General features: G+C 38.7%; 1 protein-coding gene across 2 annotated transcripts in view; it reads right to left on the bottom strand.

Annotated features, from left to right (window-relative positions):
- The window catches only part of eefsec (eukaryotic elongation factor, selenocysteine-tRNA specific), a 241,221-nt gene that overhangs the window by 51,303 nt on the left and 162,922 nt on the right, over window positions 1-26,996 (bottom strand). For both annotated transcript variants that reach the window (XM_062969818.1, XM_062969819.1), the window contains exon 6: window positions 25,689-25,845. In XM_062969818.1, coding sequence (XP_062825888.1) covers window positions 25,689-25,845 — 157 coding nt within the window. The remainder of the gene's footprint in view (window positions 1-25,688; window positions 25,846-26,996) is intronic.

The raw sequence follows: 26,996 nt of genomic DNA, 5'->3' as shown, positions 1-26,996 counted from the left end.
CCCAGCCGTCAGGATCAGGCCCTCCACAGGAGATGGAGGTTGACTCAGAGGCTGAATCGGATGATGAGCCTCTGCAGGACTGGGATCCAAGCCCAGTGACCTTGCAGCTGCCTGTTGTTGAACCTTCAGAAAAACAGTTAATTGGGGAACATTCCAATGATCACCCAAGTTTGGATTCATCAGATGGAGAGGCAGCTGGAGAGAATACATTCTTTGACCGCAGACAATCTATCTCACAAGAAATGAGTGAAAGAGAATGTCTAAGGCACAGCAGACGCTTAGCTCTCAAACACTGTTGAGCCAGCTTTCCCTTGTGAAATGGGAGATGCCTGGATTCTCAGGGCAGGTAGCCTTGAGAATCCCTTAAAGGGACCTCTCTCCTGGATTTCCTTGCTTTCCTTGAGAGAAGCATCTCCATTCCAGTCCCTGTTTCTTGCCTTGTTTCCCGAACTGTTTCTCAAGATACCTGGAGAGAGAGTTTGAGCCTGCTGATTCTCGAGTAGACCTTGCCTTGTTGCTCCTGTTTCTTGTTACTCCTAGTGGATGTTTTCCATGCGGATTACAATTGTTGAAATTGCTACTTCTTTTTTGGATCTCTGCAACCTCGGATTACTTGCTGTCTTTGACTCTTTGTGTGGAACTATCGAGTTCTGTCTGTGGATTATAACTTTCAAAGACTTTGTTGGACTATAATTGCACAGTCAAGTACAGTAGAGTCTCACTTATCCAACACTCACTTATCCAACGTTCTGGATTATCCAACGCATTTTTGAAGTCAATGTTTCCAATACATCATGATATTTTGATGCTAAATTCATAAATACAGTCATTACTACATAGCATTACTGCATATTGAACTACTTTTTCTGTCAAATCTGTTGTATAACATGATGTTTTGGTGCTTAATTTGTAAAATCATAATCTAATTTGATGTTTAATAGGTTTTTTCTTAATCTCTCCTTATTATCCAACATATTCGCTTATCCAACGTTCTGCCGGCCCATTTACGTTGGATAAGCGAGACTCTACTGTACCTTTTATTATAGACTATATACTTCAGAGACTTTTTAATATTTGTTTACATATATGTATATAATCTTCAATAAACTGCTTTCCTTTTGATACTGGCTCAAGTGTGGTTTTCAGAGTGCTCTCGTAGCCCTAGGGTGCAACTCTAAGTCTCACTCTCTTCGCCTAAGAGTAAGGCAATGTCAAGCTCCCAGGACCAAATTTTACCAAGAAAACCTCATGGTAGGTTCACCTTAGGGTTTCCAGAAATTGAAAGTGACTTCAAGGCACATAACAGTAAGGAGATACAATAATAATAATAATAATAATAATAATAATAATAATAATAATAATAATAATAACAATAATAATTTATTTATAATCCGCCTCCATTTCCCTGAGGGGACTCGGAGCGGTTCACATGGGGACTGAGTCCAAGAATCAACAGATAAAAACAGAACACAATAACAGCATATATAATTAAAACAATAAAATATACATTCATAAAATACAACATTCTGAAGAAAAGTGTAGCTGTTATAATTATTATTTCCAAAACAAATCGGAGGAGTTGTATATTATTGCAGTGAGCAGTAGAATTACAAAGTACCTAAAATGTGCTGGATTTTGTCAATTCTCAGACACTTTTTCCCTATATAAACATCTCTAAAAATTGGATGCATTTTAGAATTGTGGTTGGGTTTTTTAAATAAATAAATAAGACTTTTTCTGTTGGTTGTACTGAAATTAGTTTGTGTCTTACTATAGAAGGTGTCTTAGAATCAAATAAATAGGGTGTTAAAGAAAAAATAATAAAAATGTTGGAGAATTTAGGACAGTGGCTTCGTTGTCGTATGCTACTTTGCCAAAATATATGTACATTAAGCACATATACACCAAACCACCATTACTGTCATGTTCTACGTATGATTTCTGCAGCCTACATGGAGGAAAGTTTGTGGAGTAGCTGCTAGGCTGCAATGCTGTCAAGGCCACCACATTGTTGAAAATGTCCTTCCAACTAAAAGTGAATCAAAGAAAAGTTCAGATTCTGATATGTAAAGACATTTTTAAATGGGTACATCTACACTCTTATCTTCAGCGTCCGATTACTAGCCAGAAAACATCACATTTCAGTTTGTGTGGTGCCTTGCCTAAAGAAGAATACTAGGAGCTGGGAGTTACTCCATGGTTAAGAAGGTATCCCTGAGATGTCGAGAAGGCTAACCTGACCTTTTGAGATCCATATAAACAAGCAACTGAACATGGAAAGCATTGAACCAAGGGTCTGTTGTTTATTTAACCTCTGCACTATAAGAGACATCAATCCCTGCCTTATTAAAGAAATGCACACAATACCCGCCTGGCATGTCTGCTCAAATAGCTCTCTCATATTCACAGTTTCTCAGGGGGCGGAGGAAGTTCTGGAGGGGTCTGTTTCATAAATAAAATCCTTGTGCTTGCCGATAATTGTATTAAGACTGGCTCCAAAAGCTCCAATTAAAATCCTTTGGTGGGGAAGGACTGGAGAGCTCCATCCAAGATTGCTCACAGATAGGGCGCTTCTTATTATTCCATTCTGGCTCACCTCTACTTTCCTTACAAATGAAAAGAAGCAGAGAATCTGGAATAGGAAATCAAAAAGGTTTCCATCCTACTCCTCACAAACCAGGTCTACCATCAGATTTGAAGGTTTCCAATTCTTCTCAAGATACTTAACCTTTGTAGTATGAAAGGCCAGTATACAAAAGTAATCAATAAAAATCAGTATAGTTACAGAATATGATTTGGAGCATATTGACAGCTGTCAACAGTATGACTGCGTGTAATATTCAATACAAAAATTCCACAACACAAACTTTTCATTTTTCTGGCAATGACTTTTTAATTGATTCCATGAAATAAATATTGCTCTATAACTAGCAGAACAAATCTAAGGAGCAGCAGGGCACTATTTGGGGGTCACATAATGAAAGGGAATAGTGTGTGGGGTAAGATTCATAGGTATGTATAGATTCAAATATACTTACATGCCTACAGGAGACAAGTATTAACTGTGGGATACCACATACAAGCCGGGAATATTGTTACAAGAGAAAGAAACTTCTCTATTAGCTATGAAATTCCTGTTTGCTTTCAGAGGCTTAAGGACTTTACTCTTTCTTGCTAGCTTTATGGAGGCAATTCAACCATGTTACATGGTTAAAGAAATTCACTGAGCTGTTACCTACAAAAACCTGGTAAATGGAAAAAGCCTGAGAACAAAAAGCTTGCTTTATTAATAAGTGTACTTCATTATCTTGGACTTGTTCATGAGGGCTTTCCTTCAAGATAAGACAGGCTGAGTTGTTGCTGGGGGAAAATGTATTCATGGCAGCTGGGGACAGCATGTGCTGTCCCTAAAAGGAGAGGACTTTGTTTAGTGAAATCCCATTGCCTACCAAGACAAGGCAAAAAAAAAAAATCCCCAATGAATCCATACATGAAAAAACATTTTACAGTGAAGTTCAAAAAATGCAGGAAACTAGAGTAAGGTGCTGGAAACATAGTAAAAGTTTAATGGTGATCAATGACCATTCAAGCGGGCAGAATCAGAGTCACGATCTAAGGTTAGCTAGGTTCAATAACTACCTAGCAAGGATTACTTTCTCAGTGTCTGCCTATAGGAAGCTTATATTAGAGAAGTTAGGCTACCCTTTCTTTGTTGTCCTTTAGCTGGCAACCAATATTTATTTGGGCAGGCTTTCAACAACTGACTAGCTGTTGAATAAGGAGCTTTTAATATGTCAATGCATGCTTTTTTTACTGCAATTCTATTAATTGTTGCATTTTAGTATTAATAATTAAATCTTTGTTTAATATTGTAATTTCTGTATAATAAGGGTTGGCACAGTGCATTAAAGCGCTGAGCTGCTGAACTTGCGGGCCAAAAGGTGCCAGGTTCAAATCCCGGGAGCGGAATGAGCGCCCGCTGTTAGCCCCAGCAAACATGCAAATGTGAGTAGATCAATAGGTACTGCTCCGGCAGGAAGGTAACAGCACTCCATGCAATCATGCCGGCCACATGACCTTGGAAGTGTCTACGGACAACGCTGGCTCTTCGGCTCAGAAATTGAGATGAGCACCAACCCCCAGAGTCGGTCACGACTGGACTTAATGTCAGGGGAAAACCTTTACCTTTACCTACCCTTATCTGAAAAGCTTGAGACCAGAAGCATTTTGGATTTCAAATTTTGAAAAACCAATACCATATATGCACATAATAAGATTATCTTGGAGGTATGAAATTCATTTATGCTATATACACCCTATATACATAGCCCAAAGATAATTTCATACACAATGTTTTAAATAATGTTGTGCATGATACAAAGTTTGTATACATTGGACCATCAGAAAGTTGTAATGGCCATGTCAACAGGGGAATAAAACAGGGAGTACACATGGGTAAAGGGTATTTTAAGTGTTGAGCTGTATTCCCAAGGTTAGGTTTCCAAAAGAAAAATAATGGTGTGTTGCACATCAATGTCCCTTATCCTACATAAATATTTGAAATAAATCCTACTGATTTTGACAAAGGGTTAGGAATTATGCAGCCCTCCAAATATGCCTGGGATACAATGCCCAGAATTTCTCACTATTGGTTATGCTGGCTAGGGATGCTGGAATGTGCAATCCAATAACATCTGGAAGCTCATATAATTCCCACCCCTCATTTTAGTTGATATAATTTATTGATTTTGCAAGAATTAACAACTACTTCAAATAACAATGAGGAAAAATACTTTCAAACAAGCTAGATTTACAATTTGAGAAGGTAGAACCCTGTGCTGCTATGGCTGTGCACAACTATTCCATGCCACCATCATTTCTTTGTGAACTGTTCATTGACTATAAAGTGACGTGTTGTCAAAGGCTTTCATGGCTGGAATCACAGGGTTGTTGTGTGTTTTCCAGGCTGGCATCCTCAGAGATTGTGAGGTATGTACCTCACAACCTCTGAGGATGCCTGCCACAGATGTGGGCGAAATGTCAGGAGAGAACACTTTTGGAACATGGCCATACAGCCCAGAAAACACACAACAACCATACAAAGTGACAATTTCAAACTATCATGGTTTTCTCTCAGTAGCTGTACCTAGTACAAGAAGAGGTACTTTCATTAACTTTACTGGCAACTTTTACAGTAAAACATCAACTAGCAAAAAAACAGCATTTCCAGTAAAATTATATGCTGTCTTGATGTGCTGTCGAGAGCTGGTTTATTTTGAAAAACCACTCAGCACTGGTTGAATTCACTTTCTGGTTTTGGACTAGGCAAGGCCACTTTGCGGATCCTCACTGGGGTAAAAATGCAGTATAAATTGCTTTCAGAAATAAATAAAATATGTAGGCATACACTCAGTGGTTTGAATCCTACTGGTTAGTCTTCATTCAAGCAGACATCTTAAAACAATTGTTGAATAGTGAATAAAAACACCATTAAACAAAACCCCTTTGTTTCAATTGGTCTACTCTAGCTGGGAACTTGAAAAATCCTGAAGATTAAGCTACACTTCCTCCACTCCCCAAATGCAAGAAGTAATCAGTGATACACATTATTTAAATGCCTCCATCCTCGTGCTCTGAATGAAAGTCTAGGTCTAGGATGATTGTTAGATTGGCTCTAATCTCCCCCATTCCTTTCGGGGTTCCCACTGGGTTGTAGAACCTGAGACTTATCCAGAGTGTCTATTTCAGTAAATGGGTAAGAAAGGATGGGATAGCTGACACACAGAGAGGCAGGCATCTGACTGGATGTGATCTGCAAAACCTAGAAATTAAGAACAGAAGAACAAATGGACCACAGGTTAAAGCTATGGCTTTAACAATGGCTATATCCAGATGTCATACTAAAGTATTCCTTCAGCAAATATCAACAGGATATGTGGGTTTGCATGCACACTTACTTCTCCTCCCACATGGTTGGGAAAAGTTCAGAAACTTTTGCATGTGCTTGTGGTCAACCACGGGTTGTCATGTCAATCACACTATAGATGTGTTTAGTTTCAAAAAAAGCCAATTTCAAACAGTGTTTTCTGAAACTAGCTTATAATCATATTTAATGAAGTTAAAAGTTAAGTGGTTAAGTAAAAGTAGAAGTGAAAGCTTCTGGAAACTTTTACATCTGGCTGAACACAAGTTTAATATGCAAGTGCAACCAAAACCAGAGAACGGCATAACTGCATAAGGGTGGCACTGGTATACTAAAACAGAGTTTTAGTATGAACTTTAAAGATACACTATTTACTTGAATCTAATGCTCATCTTTATTGGCTAAATGACCTCGCCAAAATTAGGATGTGCATTAGAGTCACATTAGTGCTGAGCCAAAGCAAAAAGGAAAGTTGCTTCAGGGGCACCTACAGCTCATATTTAAGAGATTTCATCTCTAATTTAATTGCCATGGCTCAATGCTACACAACCCTGGGATTTGCAGTTTGGTGAGGCATCAGCATTCTTTGGCAGAGAAGGCTCAAGATTTCTTAAAACTACAGCCCTCATGAGTCCATAGCATTGAACCAAGGCAATTAAAATAGATTCACTCTACACCATACACACCCCAAGGTGTGTATGGTGGCATTGCTGAAAGCTTTGGGTATCCTAATATTTTTGTTTTTAAAGAAGGAATTCTAAGCAGGCAGCAATTTTAATGCACACCTTTGTTCTCCAAATTGCAAAGAGTGAACTTTTTGCTGCGGTGCATTACATTTGGAAGCAAATCCCTTTTTTTTTGCTTTCAGGGTTTTGAAAATTGAAGAGGCATTAGATTTGATGGCACATTAGACTTGAGTACATATGGCAGTGATTCTCATCCTGGGGTCCCCAGATGTTTTTGGTTTATAACTCCCAGAAATCCCAGCCAGTTTACCAGGTGTTAGGATTTCTGGGCGTTGAAGACCAAAAAAATCAGGGGACCCCAGGTTGAGAAGCACTGACATACTGTATTATCCAAGATTCAGCACCTTAGACAGATCCTTGAAATTTCAAGCTAAAATCCAGATTGGATTCCCCATACAAAACCACTCCTTGATAGTGCATGACTACCAATAGTTGGTATGTCTTATTTCCTTTTTTAAATGTATACATCAACAGAGTCAAATCAGATGCATCAAAACAAAACAAAAATCTAATTCACAGTTATCATTGAAGAATACGAAGTACAAATTTCAGTTTCTAACCCACGAAGTTGAGTCAATAGATGATCTTCTTTGATATGTAGTTTCAAAAGCTACCAACAGAGAGTAGACAAGATTTTCTTCCAGTCGATGCCAGTCTAATCAATAAAACCCAGCTTTTCCACCTCCTCAATGTGGTCAGCAAGACTTTTATACTGCTATAGTTTAATCCTCTCAATAAGGGATCATAAAGGGAAGTGATGCCTCTCTGGCAACCAGCCTCTGTCAGCTTCTGTGTCCATGTCACAGCAGCCAAGTTTTACAAAGCAGGAAGAAGGAGATTTATGCTTGAAGTACCCCTTAAGGATTTTCATTTTTTGTTTATTTTAGAGGGTTGGGGAAGAGAGACTATGAAAGAAGAAGCAGAGCTAATCTCCAGCTTTGAAATAAAATGTAACTTACACAGTTGTTGTTGTTGCCGTTTGCCCTTGGGCTTTTGCATTCACCTCAGTTGAAATCCTCCTGCTTAACTGCATCTGATATGCGAAGAGAAGGCAACCCAGAAAGCCTTCTGGCTACTGGCACTTCTTTTTCTTCTAATAAAAGGGAATGCAAAGAAACCCACCTAAATTCAATACTGCTGAAAGACTGCAACTACATTGTTTTAAGGCAATGCAACCAAAGATTTGCAAATAGTAGGGTCATCCATAAAAATGCGATTTTGGCTGGATCCTACTTAACACTCTCACTGGATTCTAGAGTAAGTAATGTTGCCTAGCAGTAACCTTGTTTTGTCAAATAGTCATCTGTAAAATTCGCACATATGGTAATTCCTGCACCTGCGTAGACAAAGACGGAATCTTCTAGAAAGATTTAGATACATTCTGGTGGAAGCCCCATCCCCTCTCCCCATAGATTATATAGCCAGTGGGAGGAGCTACCACCTCAGTTCCTTTACCACATAGTAGCAGCAGCTTGAAGAACTGAGGCATGACAACAGTGGGGAGGGTGGACAGGGATGTGCGAATTTCACAGATGACTACTCAAAGAAAAAGGTTACAGGTAAGCAACCATTACTTCTTTATTGTCGTCTCTGAAATTGCACATATGGTAGATTAGCAAGCTACTAGCCTTGGCTGGTGGGCGTCATGCCAACAAAGAGAAGAGTATTGCTCTGCCGAAAGTCGCATCTTTCTGAGATAGGGCATCAACCCTGTAGTGTGTGACGAAGATGAGCAGGGTAGACTAAGCAGTCACCCGACACACGTCTTCCAGAGGAACACTCCTCAAAAAGGCAGTACAGGTCACCACAAATCTAGTGGAGTGTCCTTTAACCTGCCCGGGTAAGTCATGACCTGCCAAACGGTAAGCCAAACAAATCGCCAAAACGATCCAAGAAAATAACTGTTGTGGAGAGACCGGGAAGCCACTGGCATCCTTTCAGTACTTCAAGAACAGCCTAGGAGACTTCCGAAGTTCTGCCATTCTATGTACATAAAAGGCCAAAGCCCGCCTTACATCCAAAAGGTGAAGTGACTGCTCCAACAAAGAGGAGGGGTTCTGGAAAAAGGCTGGCAAGATTATCTCCTGAGACATATGAAATTGGGAGACTACTTTGGACAGGAAAGCTATGTCAGTGCACAGCATGACCTTGCCCTTGTGAAACAGTAGATAGGGCTCACCCGCCTGAAGTGCACAAAGTTCACTAGCATGATGCACAGATTTAAGGGCAACTAAAAAAGCCATTTTCCAGGAAAGGTGGGACATGTCTGTCAAAGCTAAAGGTTCGATGGGGGCTTAAACATTGAAGAAAATACAACTTCTAGACTCCAAGTAGAAACCAAGGGGACAACAGAAGGTTGCATGTTTCTGAAGCCCCGAAGGAAGAGGCCTACCGATGGGTCTGATAACTATGACAGCGTAGAGGAAGTGATGGCTCCAAACAAAAAGGAATGTGTCCTCTAAACAACCCCGAGCTCGGTTCTGGGGCTGACATGCACAGAAGAGAGGGCACTTGGCATTTTCCTCTGTTGCAAACAAATCAAGCCCCAGACTGCTCCACAGCTTGAAGAGAGACTGCACCTTGTCGGGATGGAGGGACCACTAGTGATGGGTGACCAATGTCATGTTCAGGTGGTCGGCTAGAGTATTTGTGTCTCCAGGAAGATGTATAGCCACAATGTGGATTCCTCTGCTGACACACCAGTCCCGTACACAAAGGGTAAGTGACAAAAGCAGAGCGGAGTGCACCCCACCCTGCTTGTTTATATAGACATTTGTGGTCATGTTATCCATGAGGACTTGGACCATGTGGCCCAACAGTGACGGTTCAAATGCCCTCAAGGCTTTCTTGACCAATAACAGTTCCAGAGAGTTTATGTGATCAGAGGCCTCCGTCCTGGACCAGGTTCCTTGAACAGTGAGGCCCTCCGAATGGGTCCAACCCTGAAGGGAGGGATCCTTTGTCAGAGTTCTAGAGGGGTTTGGTGGCCTTCATTTGGTCTACCAGAGAAGTGACTGATGCACCTCCACTGGGATTGAAAGAGGAGTATGAGGGTCACCCCGAAGGGAGTCGAAGGAACTGAGGAATCAGACATGCTGATCGATCAGCATAGATGAATGGGAATACCTCTGGAAAATAAAAATAAAAATTTTCAGAAGCTATTCCCTTCTAGAAAATTTCTACAAAATGTTTTATTAATCCTATATGACACCTGTTAAATTAGCCAAAATGCAGCCACAATTAAAAAACACTTGCTGAAAATGTAAACAAGCAACAGGATCATTTTTCCACATGTGGTGGACTTGTAAGAAGGCAAAAAACTTTTGGATTGAGATCCATAAAACCACTGAAAAAATACTAAAGCTAAAAATACCCATGCACCTAGAAATATTCCTACTAGGAATAACAGACACATCACTGCTGAAGCCACATGATAAACTCTTCACTTTGATGACAACAGCTGCGAGAATAGTTTATGCACGAGCCTGGAAATTGGAGGAAACACCAGAAATGGAAGAATGGATTGTGAAAGTGACGGAGGTGGCTGAGATGGACATTCTGACAGGGTATCTCCAGTCAAAAGACCCTTCCGAGTTTAGGAAAGACTGGGAGCCCTTCAAAAGATTTTTAGAAGGAAAGACTATTTCAACGTGGGGGTTTCAAATTTGACTATTATAAATTTTAATTTTCACCACTCGTTTAACTTCCTTCTGTAAAAAAAAAAAGTCATGATGAAGAAAAAAAGAACTACAGTTCACAATTGCTGTGGCTTGTGAACAGGTTGTGAAACAGTGAAAATAAGCAGATAATTCAGGTGTATTTCAAGGGATTCTGGATCTTGTGCAAAATAGAAAACTAACTGAGCATATTTATGGAGAAATTGTTATATTCCTGGGAATATCTGAATAAGCATGAAGATCTCTGTGATATCTTACTGGAGTGCTTTACTGGAAAAGCAGGGAGCTAGAGTGTTTTATTGATGACCTCTGGAACAATAGATAGTATAATTAGAACAGGATGGACTCAACACTGGTATTTTCATTAAGACATGCTAGTCTATTTATTTGTAGAAATGCCCTGACTCACTGCCTGCATATTATAATTTATTATGCTTTATTTTATTTAATAAAATAACATTCCTAAAATAAAAAAGTGATACAACAGACCATAGGATAATTCTGCCTGAAATGCAGGCATTTATATTCTACCATCTAAGGAAATACTTTAAAAATATTCTTAATGTACTAAAAAGCAAAAATATACTATTCTAGGAGTAAGAACATGATTTATTACTAGCCTTAATGAAATATAGACTTATCATAAATGCACATTATATTATTCTTCTATATCTCTCTGTTAACCAAATGATGACATATTGCTTGGAAATCCTGACTATTAGTATTACTACTACTACTATTATTATTATTTTATTTTATTTTCCAACTGTTGTACTGGAACAACAATGATTGTTTAGTTTAACTATAACAGTTTTTGGCAGTTCTTTGTTAGAACATTACCAATGTCAGCTGCCTCTAACCTAGCGATTTTATTCGAAGTGTTTAATGCCAGTGCTAATGCTTTTTGCTTTTGCTTTTTGGTGTGTTTCTTTGCCAAGTACTTTTGCATTTCTATATCGCCATTTGTTCAGATTTTTTTCCTTTTTTATATAAATATGGACATTTTAGCTTTGGGTTTTTTTTGTTTTTTTATTTCTCTCTCCACTTTTGATTCTTTTTAAATCTCAGTTTTCCTACTTTCTATACAATCAAATGTTCTCACTCTTTCGATGTTAATTTACTCTATCTTATAAGGTAAAACTTCAATAAAAATATATTTTAAAAAAAGAGGAACCAGACATGTAGGGCTGAAGTCTAAGTTGTGCATAAGGCATCACTACAGTATTTGAAATCATGTGGCCCAATATGACCTGGATATGTTTAGCCAATACTGATGACTCCCTCAATGCTTGAAGAATCGAAAACCTAAAGGCAAGAAATTGTTCACTAAAGACGAGGCTCAGAGTGGCTGCCTGCTCTTGCAGTTTAGCTTACTTTCTGTTCTCCATCCCTAAAGAGACACTATCTTCATTTAGTCCTCCACTTGTCACTTAAGGAGATGTTGAGGATACTGTTTAAAAGTTTTTGTTAGCAAACACATATACTGTATGTCCAAGAGTTCGTGCTTCAGGCTGCCTAAATATCTGAGAAGCACTGTGCATCACTTGACTTCAGCACATATGTAAATGCAGCACATGAGCTCAAAATGTTAGTGTACTGCTTTCCTTTTATCCTCCAATAACTGCTTTTCCAGATAGTAAGTTACTAAAATCTTTGAGTTGCATTCTTTCTATAACCAGATCCATCCTGAAATTATACATTCCAGTTAGTGCTCTTAAAGGAGAAAAAAAGAGAAGGAAAGGAAGGAAGAAAGAAAATTTTAAGGAATGGCCAAAAATTAGCATGCAATTTGAAAATCAATAAAGCTTTTACATGCTCTTATTCAATGTGCTCAAAGCCAGGAAGGGTGCACTAATCATTCAAAATAAATATTTGGCCAGCCAAAAAGATGTCAGGCTTCAACCATATTCTCTCTAGATCCTATGGGCAGAAAATGTTACTTTCAAAAAGAGGGATGAAGGAAGTCGACAAAGTAAGACTCTGAGAAAGACAATGCTGTAGGAAATTGTATGCTTAGCATTCTTTCCCAATAAAGGATCGTGGAGTTAAATCATGACTCTTGGGGAAGAAATAACACTAAATATTTTTTCCTACCACAAGAGATGCATGGTGGTGTTGTAATTCAGCCTTTGATTGTACCTGCACCTGATGTCGCTGGGTATTCTGGGCCTTTGATTGTACCTGCACCTGATGTCACTACGGATTATGGGCCTGCAAGTCAGCAGGAGAATCAGCAGCAGGAGATTTTAAGCCCTGAAAATTCAGTGTCTGACTGAATCTGAAGGCCATCTTCCAGGGAGGCTGTTCGCTAGGGAAGCAAGATCAGAAACAGAGATCAGCTCAGAGGAGGAGACTCCAGGTGCACAGTCTAATGAGTAGTTAGATAGGAGGTTTACATTTAGTCAACATGGCTGCTAAGCAGAGTTTGTGAAGGTCAAGACGCTTGTTAGCAAAAAAAGTCTTTATCGGATTCTCAGGGGAGAAGGCATGATTTTCTGTTTATATTAACAAGACCAAAAGGCTTTTTTGCCAGTCTGGTCAACGTTGATTTTTGAGGATACATCTCTTGCCGAGTCAAGCCTGTTAAGGGAGTTCTAGTTCCATGCTTCCTTTTGCTCATGTTCCTTGCTTCCAAGACTTAAGAGTCGTTCCTGAATCTCATGTTGTGGATTTATTCCTGGGTTTTGATGCTATGCATGTACTTTGAATGCTGTGGACTATTTCTGACATTTGACTTTGATTTTTATTCTGTTTTGCTGAACTGCTTTTCATACATATTAATCAATAAATTGCTTTGCTATTTCACCTTGGACTGGAGTATGATTTTAAGTACAGAGATGTTTCCCAGCCTTGGAGTACAACTGTTGGCACACTTGAGAGCCCCTCCTTCTAGGTCTCATACCATGCCTGTTAGGTTTGTTAATATAGAACAGGGTATTGTAAACTGAAATTAATGCAGCATATATTCATTTTTAAAGCTATTTTTCTAAAATATCAGAAAAAGAACTACAGATGAAGCTTTTACTAAAACCAGTTCACTTGAACATTGCATATTTGAAAACAGGATTTACTCATAGCCTTCATCCACATTCAGTTAGGAGACAAGATCAAACAGGACAGGCATGGTGTGTTGTGACTGCGCCTTCGGGGACTGTGGATGATGGTGGTGGGATCAGGAGAGGAAGGAAAAACCCTCGCGAGGAGGGCTCGTTGGAGGATTTGTACAGGAAGAGAATTAGGGACCTCAATGGGGAGTCTTCTGAGGAAGATTCAGATGGGGAGTTTGTGGAAGAAATGGATGCTGGTGAACAGGTGGTGGCTGAGGAAGTGGGCACTGACTGGGCACGGGCACCGGAGATGTCTGGGGAATTGGGGCCCATGGATACTGCTGTACCTTGGGTATCTTCAGAAGCAGATCCCACTTGGTCTACTTGGAGGAGGGAGGATGGATCCTCAGGTGTGCATGGTGTTGGGTTTGGGCAGGATGATTGGGATTCTGATGAACTATTAGGCACTCCCAGTCCACGAGCTCTAGCTGTGTGGAGCTCTGATTCTGATTAAGGATTTGGGACACCTGCTCTTTGGGTGTTGGTGTTTGGACACCCAGGGGGAATTGGGATAAATTGGGGATGTTTAGTCACTTCACTTTGCGTGTGGCAAGGTGTTTGCTGGGCGCCATTGGGATTCCTGTATGTGTTTAAGAAGACTGGACTGGGACTTTGCTTCAGATGTAAGTTTATCTGGGTTGCTCTGCAACGGAGGGCTGGAACTGTGTGGGTTTTCCTGGACTGCATTGTTATTACTATTTTTAGCTGCTGTTGCCTCCGTTGTTTTGGCTCTTTGTGCCAATTTGTGGACCTTGGATTGGTGACTACAGCCTCTGACCCTGGACTGGAATTCGACCCTGTTTCTGCCTTCGCCCTCTGATTAGTCTACCCTCGGCTCTTGACTTCTGGCTTGCTTCTGGACCCTGCTGCTGTCTCCTGCCCTGACCCTGGATCAATCTGACGACGTCTCTTCGCCTTGTCCCTTGAGCTTCTGGCATTACCTGCACTCCTGAAGCAGTTTGCTGCTGTTTCTGCTATTTTGACTCCGGACCAGTTTGACAACGTCTTTTGTGCACTGCCCCTTTAAATCTCCAAAGCCTGCTTGCTTGCAACAGAAAGGGTTTGGAACCATCTCTTCCCTTTTGCACTGGCTCTGACTCTGTTTGCAAGCTTGGTTTTAGTTTCTGTTTAGAGCTTTGCGCTTGTGACTCTTGGGAGTTTTTTGGGGAGTTTCCAAGTCTCTGTTTTGCTTTGGCTGATTTCCCAAGCCAACTTAGTTTGTTTAGAGCTGAATTGAAGCACCTTTTGTTTAATCTGAACTATTTGCTTGGTTAAATCCGGTTTGGTTGCTAAAGCATACTTTTTGATATATTTTTGTTTGGACTGCCTTTAAACACTGAAAGTTAAGTGTTTAAAGCCATCTTTTGTGTTTGTGCCTTTTTTTGGGCTATCTCTTGAATAAACTCTGTTTTGCTCTCAAATTGGTGTCTGACTCTTGACATGGTGATCCAAACTATATATACAGTTTCCTAATAAAAACTTCACTGAAGGTTTTGAAAAGTCTATTCTACATAAATACATTTCATCATCCTTTCAAAAAGTTTAACTTATATTCTCTTTCATTTTCAGTAAGAAAGTTGGCCGAAACATCTTTTAGGATGTTTTAGCACTTCTTGATTTATCACTTTTACTCAGATTGAAATGAGAGTGTTTTAGCATTTAGAACACATGATTTCAAAATATACCACTATCTCAGTACTACACAAATGAGAAATTATAATTTACAGGTTACATCAATAATTTGCAAATAAACAATATCATTTTATCCTATCCTCTCTTAAAGTAATAACAGCCTTTTCTTTTGGATTAAATAAAAAAAAGCATTTTAACTTTTTAAAGACACAGTAAAATAACTGAAATCTAGTGAGGGAAAGCAAACTGCAGTTATAACAGTTTGGGACCCACTTACTTTTCTGACCGCATCTCCCCTATGAACCTGCATGATCTCTTCATTCATCGGGGGAGGCCCTCCTCTCGCTTCCGCCTCCGTCACAAGTGCGGTTGATGGGGACAAGGGAGAGGTCCTTCTCTGTGGCGGCCCCCCGGCTCTGGAACGCACTCCCCAGGGAAATTAGGCAAGCTGCCACCTTGGAAGTGTTCAGGAAGAGCCTGAAAACCTGGCTCTTCACACAGGCTTTTGAATAAGTACCGCTTATTGTACGCTGAAACCCTTATACTAGCGGTTACTTCTGACCAGTTGTACCTGTTGGTTAACTCCTTGACATAGCCACAGAGTTCACCCCAGTTTAAGGTTCTTCCCATGACCTTATAGCACCTTAACTTCCTTCATGTTTACAAGTTTCACTCAGTGCACTTTGCCCAGCTCATTTTATGATTTTATTGCTGTGTTTTATCATGTGTCTTACAATGATTGTGATTTTATTTTATGCCTTTTAAATTTATTTGTGTGTTTTTTGTATTTGATATCACTGTATGCTTGTTTTATATCTGTGAGCCGCCCCGAGTCCCTCTGGGGAGATGGTGGCGGAGTACAAAAATAAAATTATTATTATTTTTTTCTTTTTTACTTCTCCCTTTGCTCTGTTTAGGTTTGTTTTGCCTTGTTTAGGTTTGTTTTGCCTTGTTGTTGTACCTTTATATATATATATATATATAGGGCTTCACCCTCATCTTATTTTCCTACTTTCCTGCTCCACTTATGTTCTCCTACTTTCAATGTAAAGAAAAATAAGTACAGATGGTCTACTATGTATGCTAAATGGAACATAATGTGGGTTTGTTTGTTGACCTCGTTCGTTTTTTTTTCTCTTTTATCTCCTTCTCTCTTTTTTAATGTATTCCCAATACTCAATAAAAAACTAAGCAAAAAAATAAAATTATTATTTTTATTATTAATCAATGAAAATGCACCACGAAAAACAACTTTTGTCTATCCACCTTTAGAAAATGTCTACTGAAATTAATAATGAAGGGAAATAGCTGATACTTCAGCTTGGCTCATTTGTCCTTTCTTATTAAAAGCATGATGTTTTATATTTAAAGTCAAACTAAATCAGAAGCATTCACTGAATGGTTATGAATATGTTGGACATGCACAGCTTATTCTGAATGAAAAACATGGCTGCTTTTAAACAACACATTCATATAGCAATCTCTCATTATTCAGCTCATGAAGAGTAAGGGGTGAAACCCTGCAGGCAAAAAGTGCCACAGAGCAACAGGAAGAACAAATCTTTTCCTAACAGCTACCTGATTAGGTCCAAGTCAGAACAATGAAAACCAGCCCGAACGTCTGGGAATTATCTGGTGTATCCAAACCAAAAAAAAAGAAGAAGAAAAAAGAAAGAGAAGAAAAAGGAGAGAGAGAGAGAAAGCAACTTAAGAGAAATGTAATGCAACAACACCAAATTGAAACCAAGCACGGCAGCATTCTCTTATACTTTAGTACATATTAACAGCAACTGATAGAAGAAGTGAAGAGGGACTGACTATGATATCAGCTTCTGTAGTTCACTTAGACACAATTCTTAAACTTGCTGGTGAGGACCTGGGACTTCTTTTCCAATGGTTACTTTCTCTTCTTTTTTGTTGACCTCAGTCAGAGAAAAAGACCAGGTTATATGTCTGGATCTTTCACTCAGAACATACACAGACACAGACACACACATATATAAAGATGCTGGGTTTAGAGCTCAAAAAATTCAATATTTTCATTTCAGCACATAACAAAAATCAATCCATCCATCTATCTATACTTTTTCTGTGCCCAAATTAAAAAAAATGGAATCTATGAGCACTAAACTCAGTATCTTTTGGCAGGAACTCAACTTCTCTAAGGCACTTGTCTGCGTCTTTTATTTCCATCAATGGCATATAGCCCAGCAACACTTAGACACATTTTGCAAATATCATGTTGAAATTGGCCACCTTAATTAGTATTGAATGGGCTTGCAGCTTCAAAGCCTGGCTGCTTCCTGCCTAGGGGAATCCTTTGTTGGGAGATGTTAGCTAACACCTCCCAACAAAGGATTCCCCCAGGCAGCTACCAGCCAGGCCTTGAAACTGTGGGCCATTAAAATGTTAATCAGGGTGGCTAATTGCAACATTCACATGTACCTCAAGCAGGCAAGAGTTTTTTCCCCACCCTGGATATTCCACAGATATATAAACCTCACTTACTGATTGATTCTTGTTTGGAATTACCCTGATTTTTGAGTCTTGCTTTTTATTTACTGTTCTGATTTCAGAGGTTTTATTAATACTGGTAGCCAGATTTTGTTCATTTTCATGGTTTTCTCCATTCTGTAAAAATTGTCTACATGCTTGTGGATTTCAAGAGAAGGCATGCTCCGTCGAGGTAATAATAGAGTAGGAAGAGACCCAAAACGGCCATGTAGTCCAACCTCCTCCTGCTCCCATGCAGGAAAAGCACCATAAAAGCCCCAAAAAGTGGCAACCCAGCCTCTGATGATGATGATGATGATGTAGGACACCCCCAAAAGCCATGTAGTCCAACCCCTTCCAGCTCCCATGCAGGAAAACTACAATAAAAGCCCCAACAAGTGGCAACCCAGCCGATGATGATGATGATGATGATGATATAAGAAGAGACCCCCAAAAGGCCATGAAGTCCAACCCGCCCCCCTGCTCCCATGCAGGAAAGCCACAAAAATGCCCCAAAAAGTGGCAACCCAGCCTCTGATGATGATGATGATGATGATGTAGGACACCCCCAAAAGCCATGTAGTCCAACCCCTTCCAGCTCCCATGCAGGAAAACTACAATAAAAGCCCCAACAAGTGGCAACCCAGCCGATGATGATGATGATTATAATGTAAGAAGAGACCCCCAAAGGCCATGAAGTCCAACCCGCCCCCTGCTCCCATGCAGGAAAACCACAAAAATGCCCCAAAAAGTGGCAACCCAGCCTATAATAATAATAATAATAATAATAATAATAATAATAATAATAATAATAATATGTCAGAAGAGACTCCCAACGGTCATGTAGTCTAACCCCCTCCTGCTTTCATGCAGGAACACCACAATAAAAGCCCCAAAAAGTGGCAACCCAGTCTCTAATAATACACTTCATTTTTTCTGCCTAAGTGGAGCATCTTACATTTGTCCCTGTTGAACTTCATTTTGTTGGTTTTGGCCCATCTCTCTAATCTGTCAAGATCATTTTGAATTCTTCTCCTACATTCTGGAGTATTAGCTATCCCTCCCAATTTGTTGTTGCCTGCAAACTTGATGATCAAGCCTTCTAACCCTTCATCTAAGTCATTAATAAAGATGTTGTACAGAACTGGGCTCAGGACGGATAGAGAAAGCAAAGCAAACAGACAGGAAAGAAGGAAAGAAAGAGGCAGAGACCATGTTTATTTTTGAAATTTACCAATAGCTGCTGCATTTCCCACTCTCAGCTTATACTTGAGTCAATACGTTTTCCCAGTTTTTTGTGGTAAAATTAGGTGCCTTGGCTTATATTTGGGTCAGTTCATACTCAAGTATATATGGTACATGCCTTCAATTTACCTGCCAACAAATGCTAACCTCATGAATTTCATCGGCTTTCCTTAGGTGAGTAGTACTCACAGGTGATTTACCACTGCCTTCCTTTGAATACAGCCTGTATCACCTGGCATTTCTTGGTAGTTTCCAGGTCTGATCCTGCTTAGTTTCCAAGATCAGAACTGCTGCCTTCAAGATATTGAAGCAACTCGTTTATTGCCTTCAAGATATTGAAGCAACTCGTAATCCAAGGCAAAGAAGGAGCTGGGATTGTTTGCTTGTCTGTCCATGGGAGAGAGTCCTTGCCACAAGAGGAGCACTTCTTGAAGAGAGATGTTGGATAGAAAGAATTTAAAAACACCAATTGTAAAGCACTTATCTTCTTTTTTTTCCTCTTTTTTTAAAACATTTTTGAAAAGATGATGGAAAGAAACTAGAAAAATATTGAGAAGAAAACAGGCTTAGAAGTGACTAAATGGAGAGGACAGCATTTCAAATGCTGCCTATTGAGTGCTGCATGAAAAGGAGCTAAGATGAAATGGAGAAAAAAGGCACTGATGTTCAGTAAAGAGGGTGAAGCTCAACACTCAAAGGTTCCTAAATCAATACATAAAATAAATACATACTTTTGCAGTACAGTCATATGCATGTCTACTCACAAGTCTATTAGGTTCAATTGGATTTAATTAAGTGTTCACAGGATTATAGCCTTAAGATGACAAGTCCAGTACTTAGCCTTGAAGAATAAACATCAGCTGTTCTTTAACTGATTATTATCCAATATGGTAAAATTGTTCACAGATTAGAACACATTTCCTCACTGTGTATTCACACATAGTATGCACTGCTACACAGGTTTTTTCTTTTCTTTTCTACAACAATTTCAGTAGGACTCAAAAATTATGTCATGTATATCTAAAAGAACCTATCAGGTTTCTCAGCTTCCAGCCATCCCTCAACAATGTAAACATCTCATTGTATTCATGAGGAGTGGGAGACTTTGTATGCACTAGTATTTAAAGAATCTTCAAGAAATCAAATTTAATTATTTTTATAAAGTTAATATGTGTAAGCCTTTATGAAAGTAACTCTAGGAGAAAGTTTAAGAAATCTAACTGTGTATATTATAGGGGAGGAATAGAAGTTGGGGGAATGTAATGAGCTAAATTTAATAAAAAATATATTCTTAAAAAAGAACCACAAACAGGATACAGACATATTAAAAAAGCAACACTGACCTAACAAAGGAATGTGAACTGTATTTGACTCAAACAACGTCATGCCTACTACCCTTCTCTCCACTGAAATGCTGGTAACTGTTTAACAGAAAGAGAGACACCTAGCAATTTCCTAATTATGCTATTATTTTCTAAAGACCATTCCATTTTGATTCTACAAAACTATCTTGTTCAGGGCCCTATCCCTGCATAATGGGTGGCAAAGTCTAAAGCTCCAGGCTAGAAGGTGGGTGTGAAGGATCTTTAACTAAAATATTCTGTTTTGTCTTCTAAAAACTTAGCATGATCCTTACAGTGAACAATTTAGTGAACCGAAACAGGCAATGCTATATTTTACTATTCATTCCATTGTGTAACATTGCACAAAGTCATCAAAATGATATACAAGCATGGAAGAGAATGGGTTCCGCCTTTAGTTTTGTTCAGAAGTGAACATGCAGTAAAAGCAAACAATTTGGAGGTTAAAAAATACTTGGTGTAAGTAGAGACAATCACAACTCATTTTACTTGTTCTCTAGACCAGTACTGCTCAAAGTGGTGTTCCCTGGACAATACCGGTCCCAAGCCGTTAGCTGCAAGTCCCTGACATGTTTATAGGAAAAAAAGAAATAAGCAAAGGAGCAAAATTGTGCCCATCTCTGACACATTCAGGGAAAACAACTGCCAGCCCCCTCATCAGATATCCTGAGAAGCATTGTTGCAATGATTCATTCAGTCTAAGAATATACCTGTTGTCTGATAAATTCTAAATGAAATACGGGATTTTTTTCATGAAAACTATTCTCTACAGTTAAGGACTTATTAAACAAGCCAACATCTGCCATAAACAATGTAAATGTTTCTTCACTATTAGGGTATTTTTACACATAACATCCAGAAACAACATGTAGATACGTAGTATACTTTTTATGAATGATGGCAATATTAAACCTCCATGTAAGAATCTTTTAAACATCCACCTTTTCCAACTTTTGTCAGGATAAGTACCAGCAATTTCTTTGTTTTCTTTATATGAAACAATATATCTCTGGATTCCAGTTGGTTGTTATTTGTGTTCTTTAATGTATGCTAAAAATAAGATAATAAATAAATTAACAAAAAAAGAAAGGAACCCCATATGAAACAAAATGAGCATGGACAAAATGTTTGACCCAAACTTTGGCTCCAATGTTAGAAAACATCACTCATTTGGAGTACTATGTCCAGGTATGGACACTGCAATTCAAGAAGGATATTGACAAGCTATAACCTGTCCAAAGAGAGGCAACCAAAATGATCAAAAGTTTGGAAACCAAGCCCTATGAGGAGTTGCTTGGGGAGCTGGGTATGTTTAGCTTGGAGAAAAGAAGGCCGAGAGGGTACATTATATCCATGTTTTAATATCTGAAAGGATGTCACATTGAGGGGAGGGACAAGCTTGTTTTCTGCTGCTCTAGAACTAGCACACAGAACAATGGGTTCAAATTGTAGGAAAAAACATTCCACCTATGGCTAGAACTGACTCTTAGAACCTCCACCTATGGCTAGAACTGACTCTTAGAACATTAAGACCAGGATTCACCACACATCGTGGCAAATCTGGTGGGGCCTGGTGTGGGGTATGGGAAACCCATTGCCCCACATCACCTGGCTTCCCCCTCACTCTATCTCACAGGGAGAGGTGTCTGCTACCGGGCTCCCCCCACCCGGACAACCACCCACCAACCTTGGTGGCTGTGCTCCTTACCTCTCTCTAAGTGCAAAGACATAGAATGTCAATGAACAGAGAATTTGGAATGGAATAAGTTTGAACAAGGAGGAGGAATCTGGGTAGAAATATAAGTGGTTCAATTTTTAATGAATTAAAAATAAACTGAAAACAATACATAACGATTGGTTAATATGTACCTACCTTTTAATAAAATCTATGCTCAGGTTATAGTAAACAATAAGGTACTACTTCTACTAAAAATAATTAAATAGAATTACATTATTCACTAGTCACTAGTTCTTCATTGTGATTTTAAATAATGAAAACTCAGAAGGAATAATTCAGAGGAATGATTTAAATCAATTTGTTTTCAATTGAATCAACCTTGACGGCAAGAGGCCTATGATAATATCGTAGCCAGATGTGTATTTCTGTTTCTGTAAGGTTTTATCTGTATGTTTCTATTTTACTTTTGTTCTGTTTGGTCCTGTTTTGTTTTGTCTTTTCTTTCCCTTTTGTGTTTGGCTAGTGATTTGATTTTCTTTATTAGAATAGTTTTATATTTGTGGTGGATTGCTTACTAAACAAGATGAACCTGTATAATATAGCTGAGCATCCCCAACTCTGTTTTCAGTAAAACTCAGCTTGTCACCTTATCAGCATATCCTCAAATTTTGCATTTCTATGGCTATGCACAGATACAGTCTGCTCGTAAATATCTGTTCACTCCTTTCGTCAGAAGAAGTAGACTTACGTTTAAGAACAGTTTTGCTACTAACTTCTTTCTACTCAGTCACAAGATCCCTTAGCATTCTGTTCGCTCAGTAACTGAGCTATATGTTGTAAAGCTTTGCAGCTCAGTATGTTTGTTGCTATGAAATATTTACAAGTACCCCCTACCCACTGTAGTCCTTCCTCAATTGCTCCAAAGCACCAATAATGCATGATATGTGCCATGGAGAGCTCTAATGGGAGTTGTAATCAATGAACATTAATGCCCTGTCCTGTATGAGTAGAAACACTTTCTATTTGTACACTAGGATCTTTAGATCCAAAGCACTGTCCACAAACAAAATCCCTGAAAGTCTCACAGACCCATCTACTGGATTCCCCTTAAACATAATATAAAGGAGCCAGTATTTTCATGAATATTCTGTCTTGGTTTACAAATAACAATAGGATTTAATTTTCACAAGTTCTCAGAATTTTTGGTTTAGAGAGTTAAATAACAGGATAGATTACATTTCAAAATTAGTATGTCAAATGCATATTATACTGTAATGATTCAGAATAATTGGAACACCATGGTCCATGAAATAAGCTAACAAAACTCTTCTCTTGCAAAAAAGAAATAAATAAAAAGAACATTGCTTATTACCTATCTAGAAAAACCCAGATTGTGTGAAAGGCATCAACAAACCCTATTTTAAAATTGCTTCATCTATAAAGATCATACAAGAAACAAGAGGCAGTTAGTCAAAGTCATAATTTAAATTATAATATATAAAGTAAAAGAATCCAAAATTAAATACATCAATAAAATGTAAGATTTCAGGAAAAATGCATAAATACACACACACACACACACAGTTATATGCATATATTATATAATAATGAAATGTTAATTTGACCTCTTCAAATTTTCAAAGATTTCAGGTTTTGCTTTGGAATTTAGAATATAGTCCTGATTGTGCTTGGGGACGATTTTGCTAGAAAGGCAGTGTAAATATAATTTAAATATATACATTAATGAATAGCTTTCCTTGGGGGGGGAAAACAGTACTTAAGCCAATGCCCATTACTAACCATTTCTATATATTAATGTCTCTTCCACAATAATTTTTATTTTGACTGAAAACAGGAAATAGATACTCATCAGGTATCACAAGTGATAAGGTAGCTTTCTCCATATATATAAACTGTTAAAAAAGCATCATTAAAAATAAATTCCAAATTTTGGATATAATGGGAAACAAAGGTTAAAGAAGATGGAGAGGTAAGAGGAATATACAAGACTGACTCTTATTCTCGGCTATACAAGCCATGTTTTATTCAGCCAGGAACATTATGTGTGAACTGATTCAGAAGAGTTAATTTATTTAGCTCCAACAGAAAATGAAGCTTAATTTCAGAATTTGGGAAATCCCCTTCTTTGTCTGCCTAGCTAACCTTCATGGCTAAACAAATAATTCTCCTCATTTAATTTGCAGCTTCTGTTTAAAACAGCCAGGCAAAAAGCATAGATTCAGACTCTTTTTTTTGTTTGTTTAATTGTAAAGGAGGAGACAGTGCTCCCAAACAAGGGTTGGGTGGTAAGTAACTTTCAGCAGAATATTAATTCCTCCTAGTAAATATTTGAGGAAAAACAGTAAAAATTAACTTTTTAAAACATTCTCTTGAAAATCAAACCATCTAATAAAGCAGTGATTCCCAAAGTGGGTGCTACCGCTCCCTGGTGGGCGCTGCAGCAATCCAGGGGGGTGGTGATGGCACCTATTAGGACATGAGGCGGGGCCAGGAGAGGGGCGGGACCTCTTCCCAAGTGCCGGAGACATGGCTGAGCACCTGAGGTGCCTGTTAGGACACAGGGGGTGGAGCTAGAGGAGTGGGCGTGGCTTCTTCCCAAGAGCCCGAGACAGGGCTGAGCCTCTATATCCCTCTTGAAAGGCCTTTTAGGACTAAAGGGCGGGGCTAGGGGCAGAGGTGGGGCCTCTTTTCAAGAGCGCGAGACAGGGCTGAGTCTCTGTATACTTCCCCTGAGGTGCTTGTTAGAACACGGGGGTGGGGTATAGAGGTTCAGCCCCATCAGCGCCCACTTTGGGAATCACTGGTTTATACTTAGGGTAACATTACTGGCTAAATTAAAGAGAGTAATTCCTGCAGAGAACAATAAAGCTGTCCCAACATAATATAACTCTGGTTAGTATTTTCTGCTCCTAGTAAATCCCCTTGAAAAACAGTTCTAGAGGGCTGTTCTCCAACATTAGATTAGTTATAGTGACCTACCTGAAAGTAACCTTTCTGTGACAAAGCAGAGAAGCGATATCTTACACTTATTTGCATTGTCTTTATAATCTGTGGTAGGCTGTTATGAATGGGAAAAAGTCCTTAGAATGTAAGAAGAGAGACAAAGACTGCCTCCTATTTTTGTGTTATGTGAATTACTATACAATATGCATTCAATAAATAAACGTCGTCTTAGGGCTGTACTACATCACTGTTCATGAACATTACAAGCCTAAAAACAGAAATGATTTTTTAAAAAATGATCAAGGACAGTTCTTCCCTTTTCAAGCATTTTCAGCCATTAAATCGTTGTCCTTTTCACTTGTGAGATAGTACGGGCTAAATCTAGCTGTTAGTTCTGAGTACAGCAGGCTCACTGAATCAAGAAAGTTCCTACTAATTCAGTAAATCTTCAGTTGGGGCTATCAACCAGACTAAGATCTAAGCATGAAAATGCTGTACTCATCAGATTGCACTATGTGAATAATTCAGAGAGGATAGTGTCTTGTTCAGCTCAGCCACCCCACCTGTTCATCAGGTGAGGAGAGTATGGTTATTCTGCAAACCCCTGCTGCCCTGTTCACTGTACTCCCTTCTTGAAAACTTATTTTAAAATATACATTTCTCAGGGATTGTAAATACTCAGTGAAGTGACACCCTTTGGTTTCAGTCTTAAACATAACCCTTCACATGAGTCAACTTTACAATACCTACTTGTTTGTGTCCCACAGATGACTCTTAAAGCATATTATGATTGGTTCATCAGAATCTTTAAGGTTATTAGAAATAGTCTGAATGAATGTAAACAACAGAAATAAATAGTTACCTGGAATGCGAATTTTAAACTTTCCACTCTGTCCAAATCCACCTTCTATTAAGCCTTCTTCTCCTGTAGATAACTTGACTTTCAGCCCCACAAAAATCTGGATGTTGGTTTCTTTTTTAAACAGTGAACGGCCAATAACACTGTAATCATCACAGAGCTAGAAATAAAAGCAGAAATATCTCAGAGTTCTTGATTTTTTTTTAAAAAAAAATTATTATATGGTACCAACAGTGACAGGGCCTCTACCCTCATTTCTGGCTTAGTCTAATTACAAGGAATGCTTAAGATACAGCAATGGCTCAAAAGATAGGTTTACTGCACAGTCCGAGGGATAAGAACAAGAAAATCATGAGTAAAAGACTTTAGATTCTTCATAATGTAACTAATAAGAAGATATAGAATCAGAGAAAAAGAAAACTGAGTAAATTATTGGGACAGTTTAAAGAAAAAGGCAGGAGGAGCAAATGAAGCAAAACACAATAGGTGAGAGTAGGAGGTGTTTTGAAGAAGCCAGAAGTATTCAAAGTCAGAAGAGACCATGGGTTATACAGAAAGACAGGAAAAATTGGCAAGCTGATCATGAGACACTGGTTTAAAGGGAGAACGATTAAACAGACAGCAGCTGAATGAAAAACAAGATAGTATGAAAACAATGATTGGTGGGAAAAGGAATAGTGAAAGATTTTACCAAAATGTTTTTAAGAAAGTCTAGGAATCTTCACCATGCATTGATGGTTGGGAAAGAAGACATAAGGGAGATCTGGAGTGCTAAAAAATAGGACATGGATTTTAGTGTCATAGGGATAAAAAGTGAGAAATCTAGACACACAAAGGAGCTGGAGCACTTTTATAAATTGCACAGTAAAGAAATGCTGCCAATTCTGTCTTCTACCGTTATGTTATGTGACAAAATAATATTAAGGACATAATAAGAATCAAGATTCAAGAGCAAGGAGATGCTAATACTCTGGTTTGAGCTAACCATTACATTCCTGGGCTACAAAGTTCTCAGACACTTGGCACTGCAAGTATAGCGACAACTTTCACCTTTACGATGCCTTCATTTACACAGATCCTTGTACCTGCCTGGATAAGGCAAACTGTTTCCAACACCGCTTTTTAAAATTCAGCTCTGAAAGGAGTTTGTCATCATGTTGATTTGTTCAACCTCATGTCTTTAACCACCTGTATTGAATTTTAATTTAAAAGAATTATAAAACCAGTGGGAGTCATCATTCCAAATTTGGATTCATAATTAAGCAATCAGGTACAAGAGGCAGCAAGCTCCTTGCACAGGGAAAGATAAAG

The sequence above is a fragment of the Anolis carolinensis genome, chromosome 2, assembly GCF_035594765.1.
Source record: "Anolis carolinensis isolate JA03-04 chromosome 2, rAnoCar3.1.pri, whole genome shotgun sequence".
Taxonomy (NCBI): Eukaryota; Metazoa; Chordata; class Lepidosauria; order Squamata; family Dactyloidae; genus Anolis; species Anolis carolinensis.
Note: the sequence above shows the minus strand (reverse complement) of the source record. Positions and strands in the feature narration are given on the sequence as shown.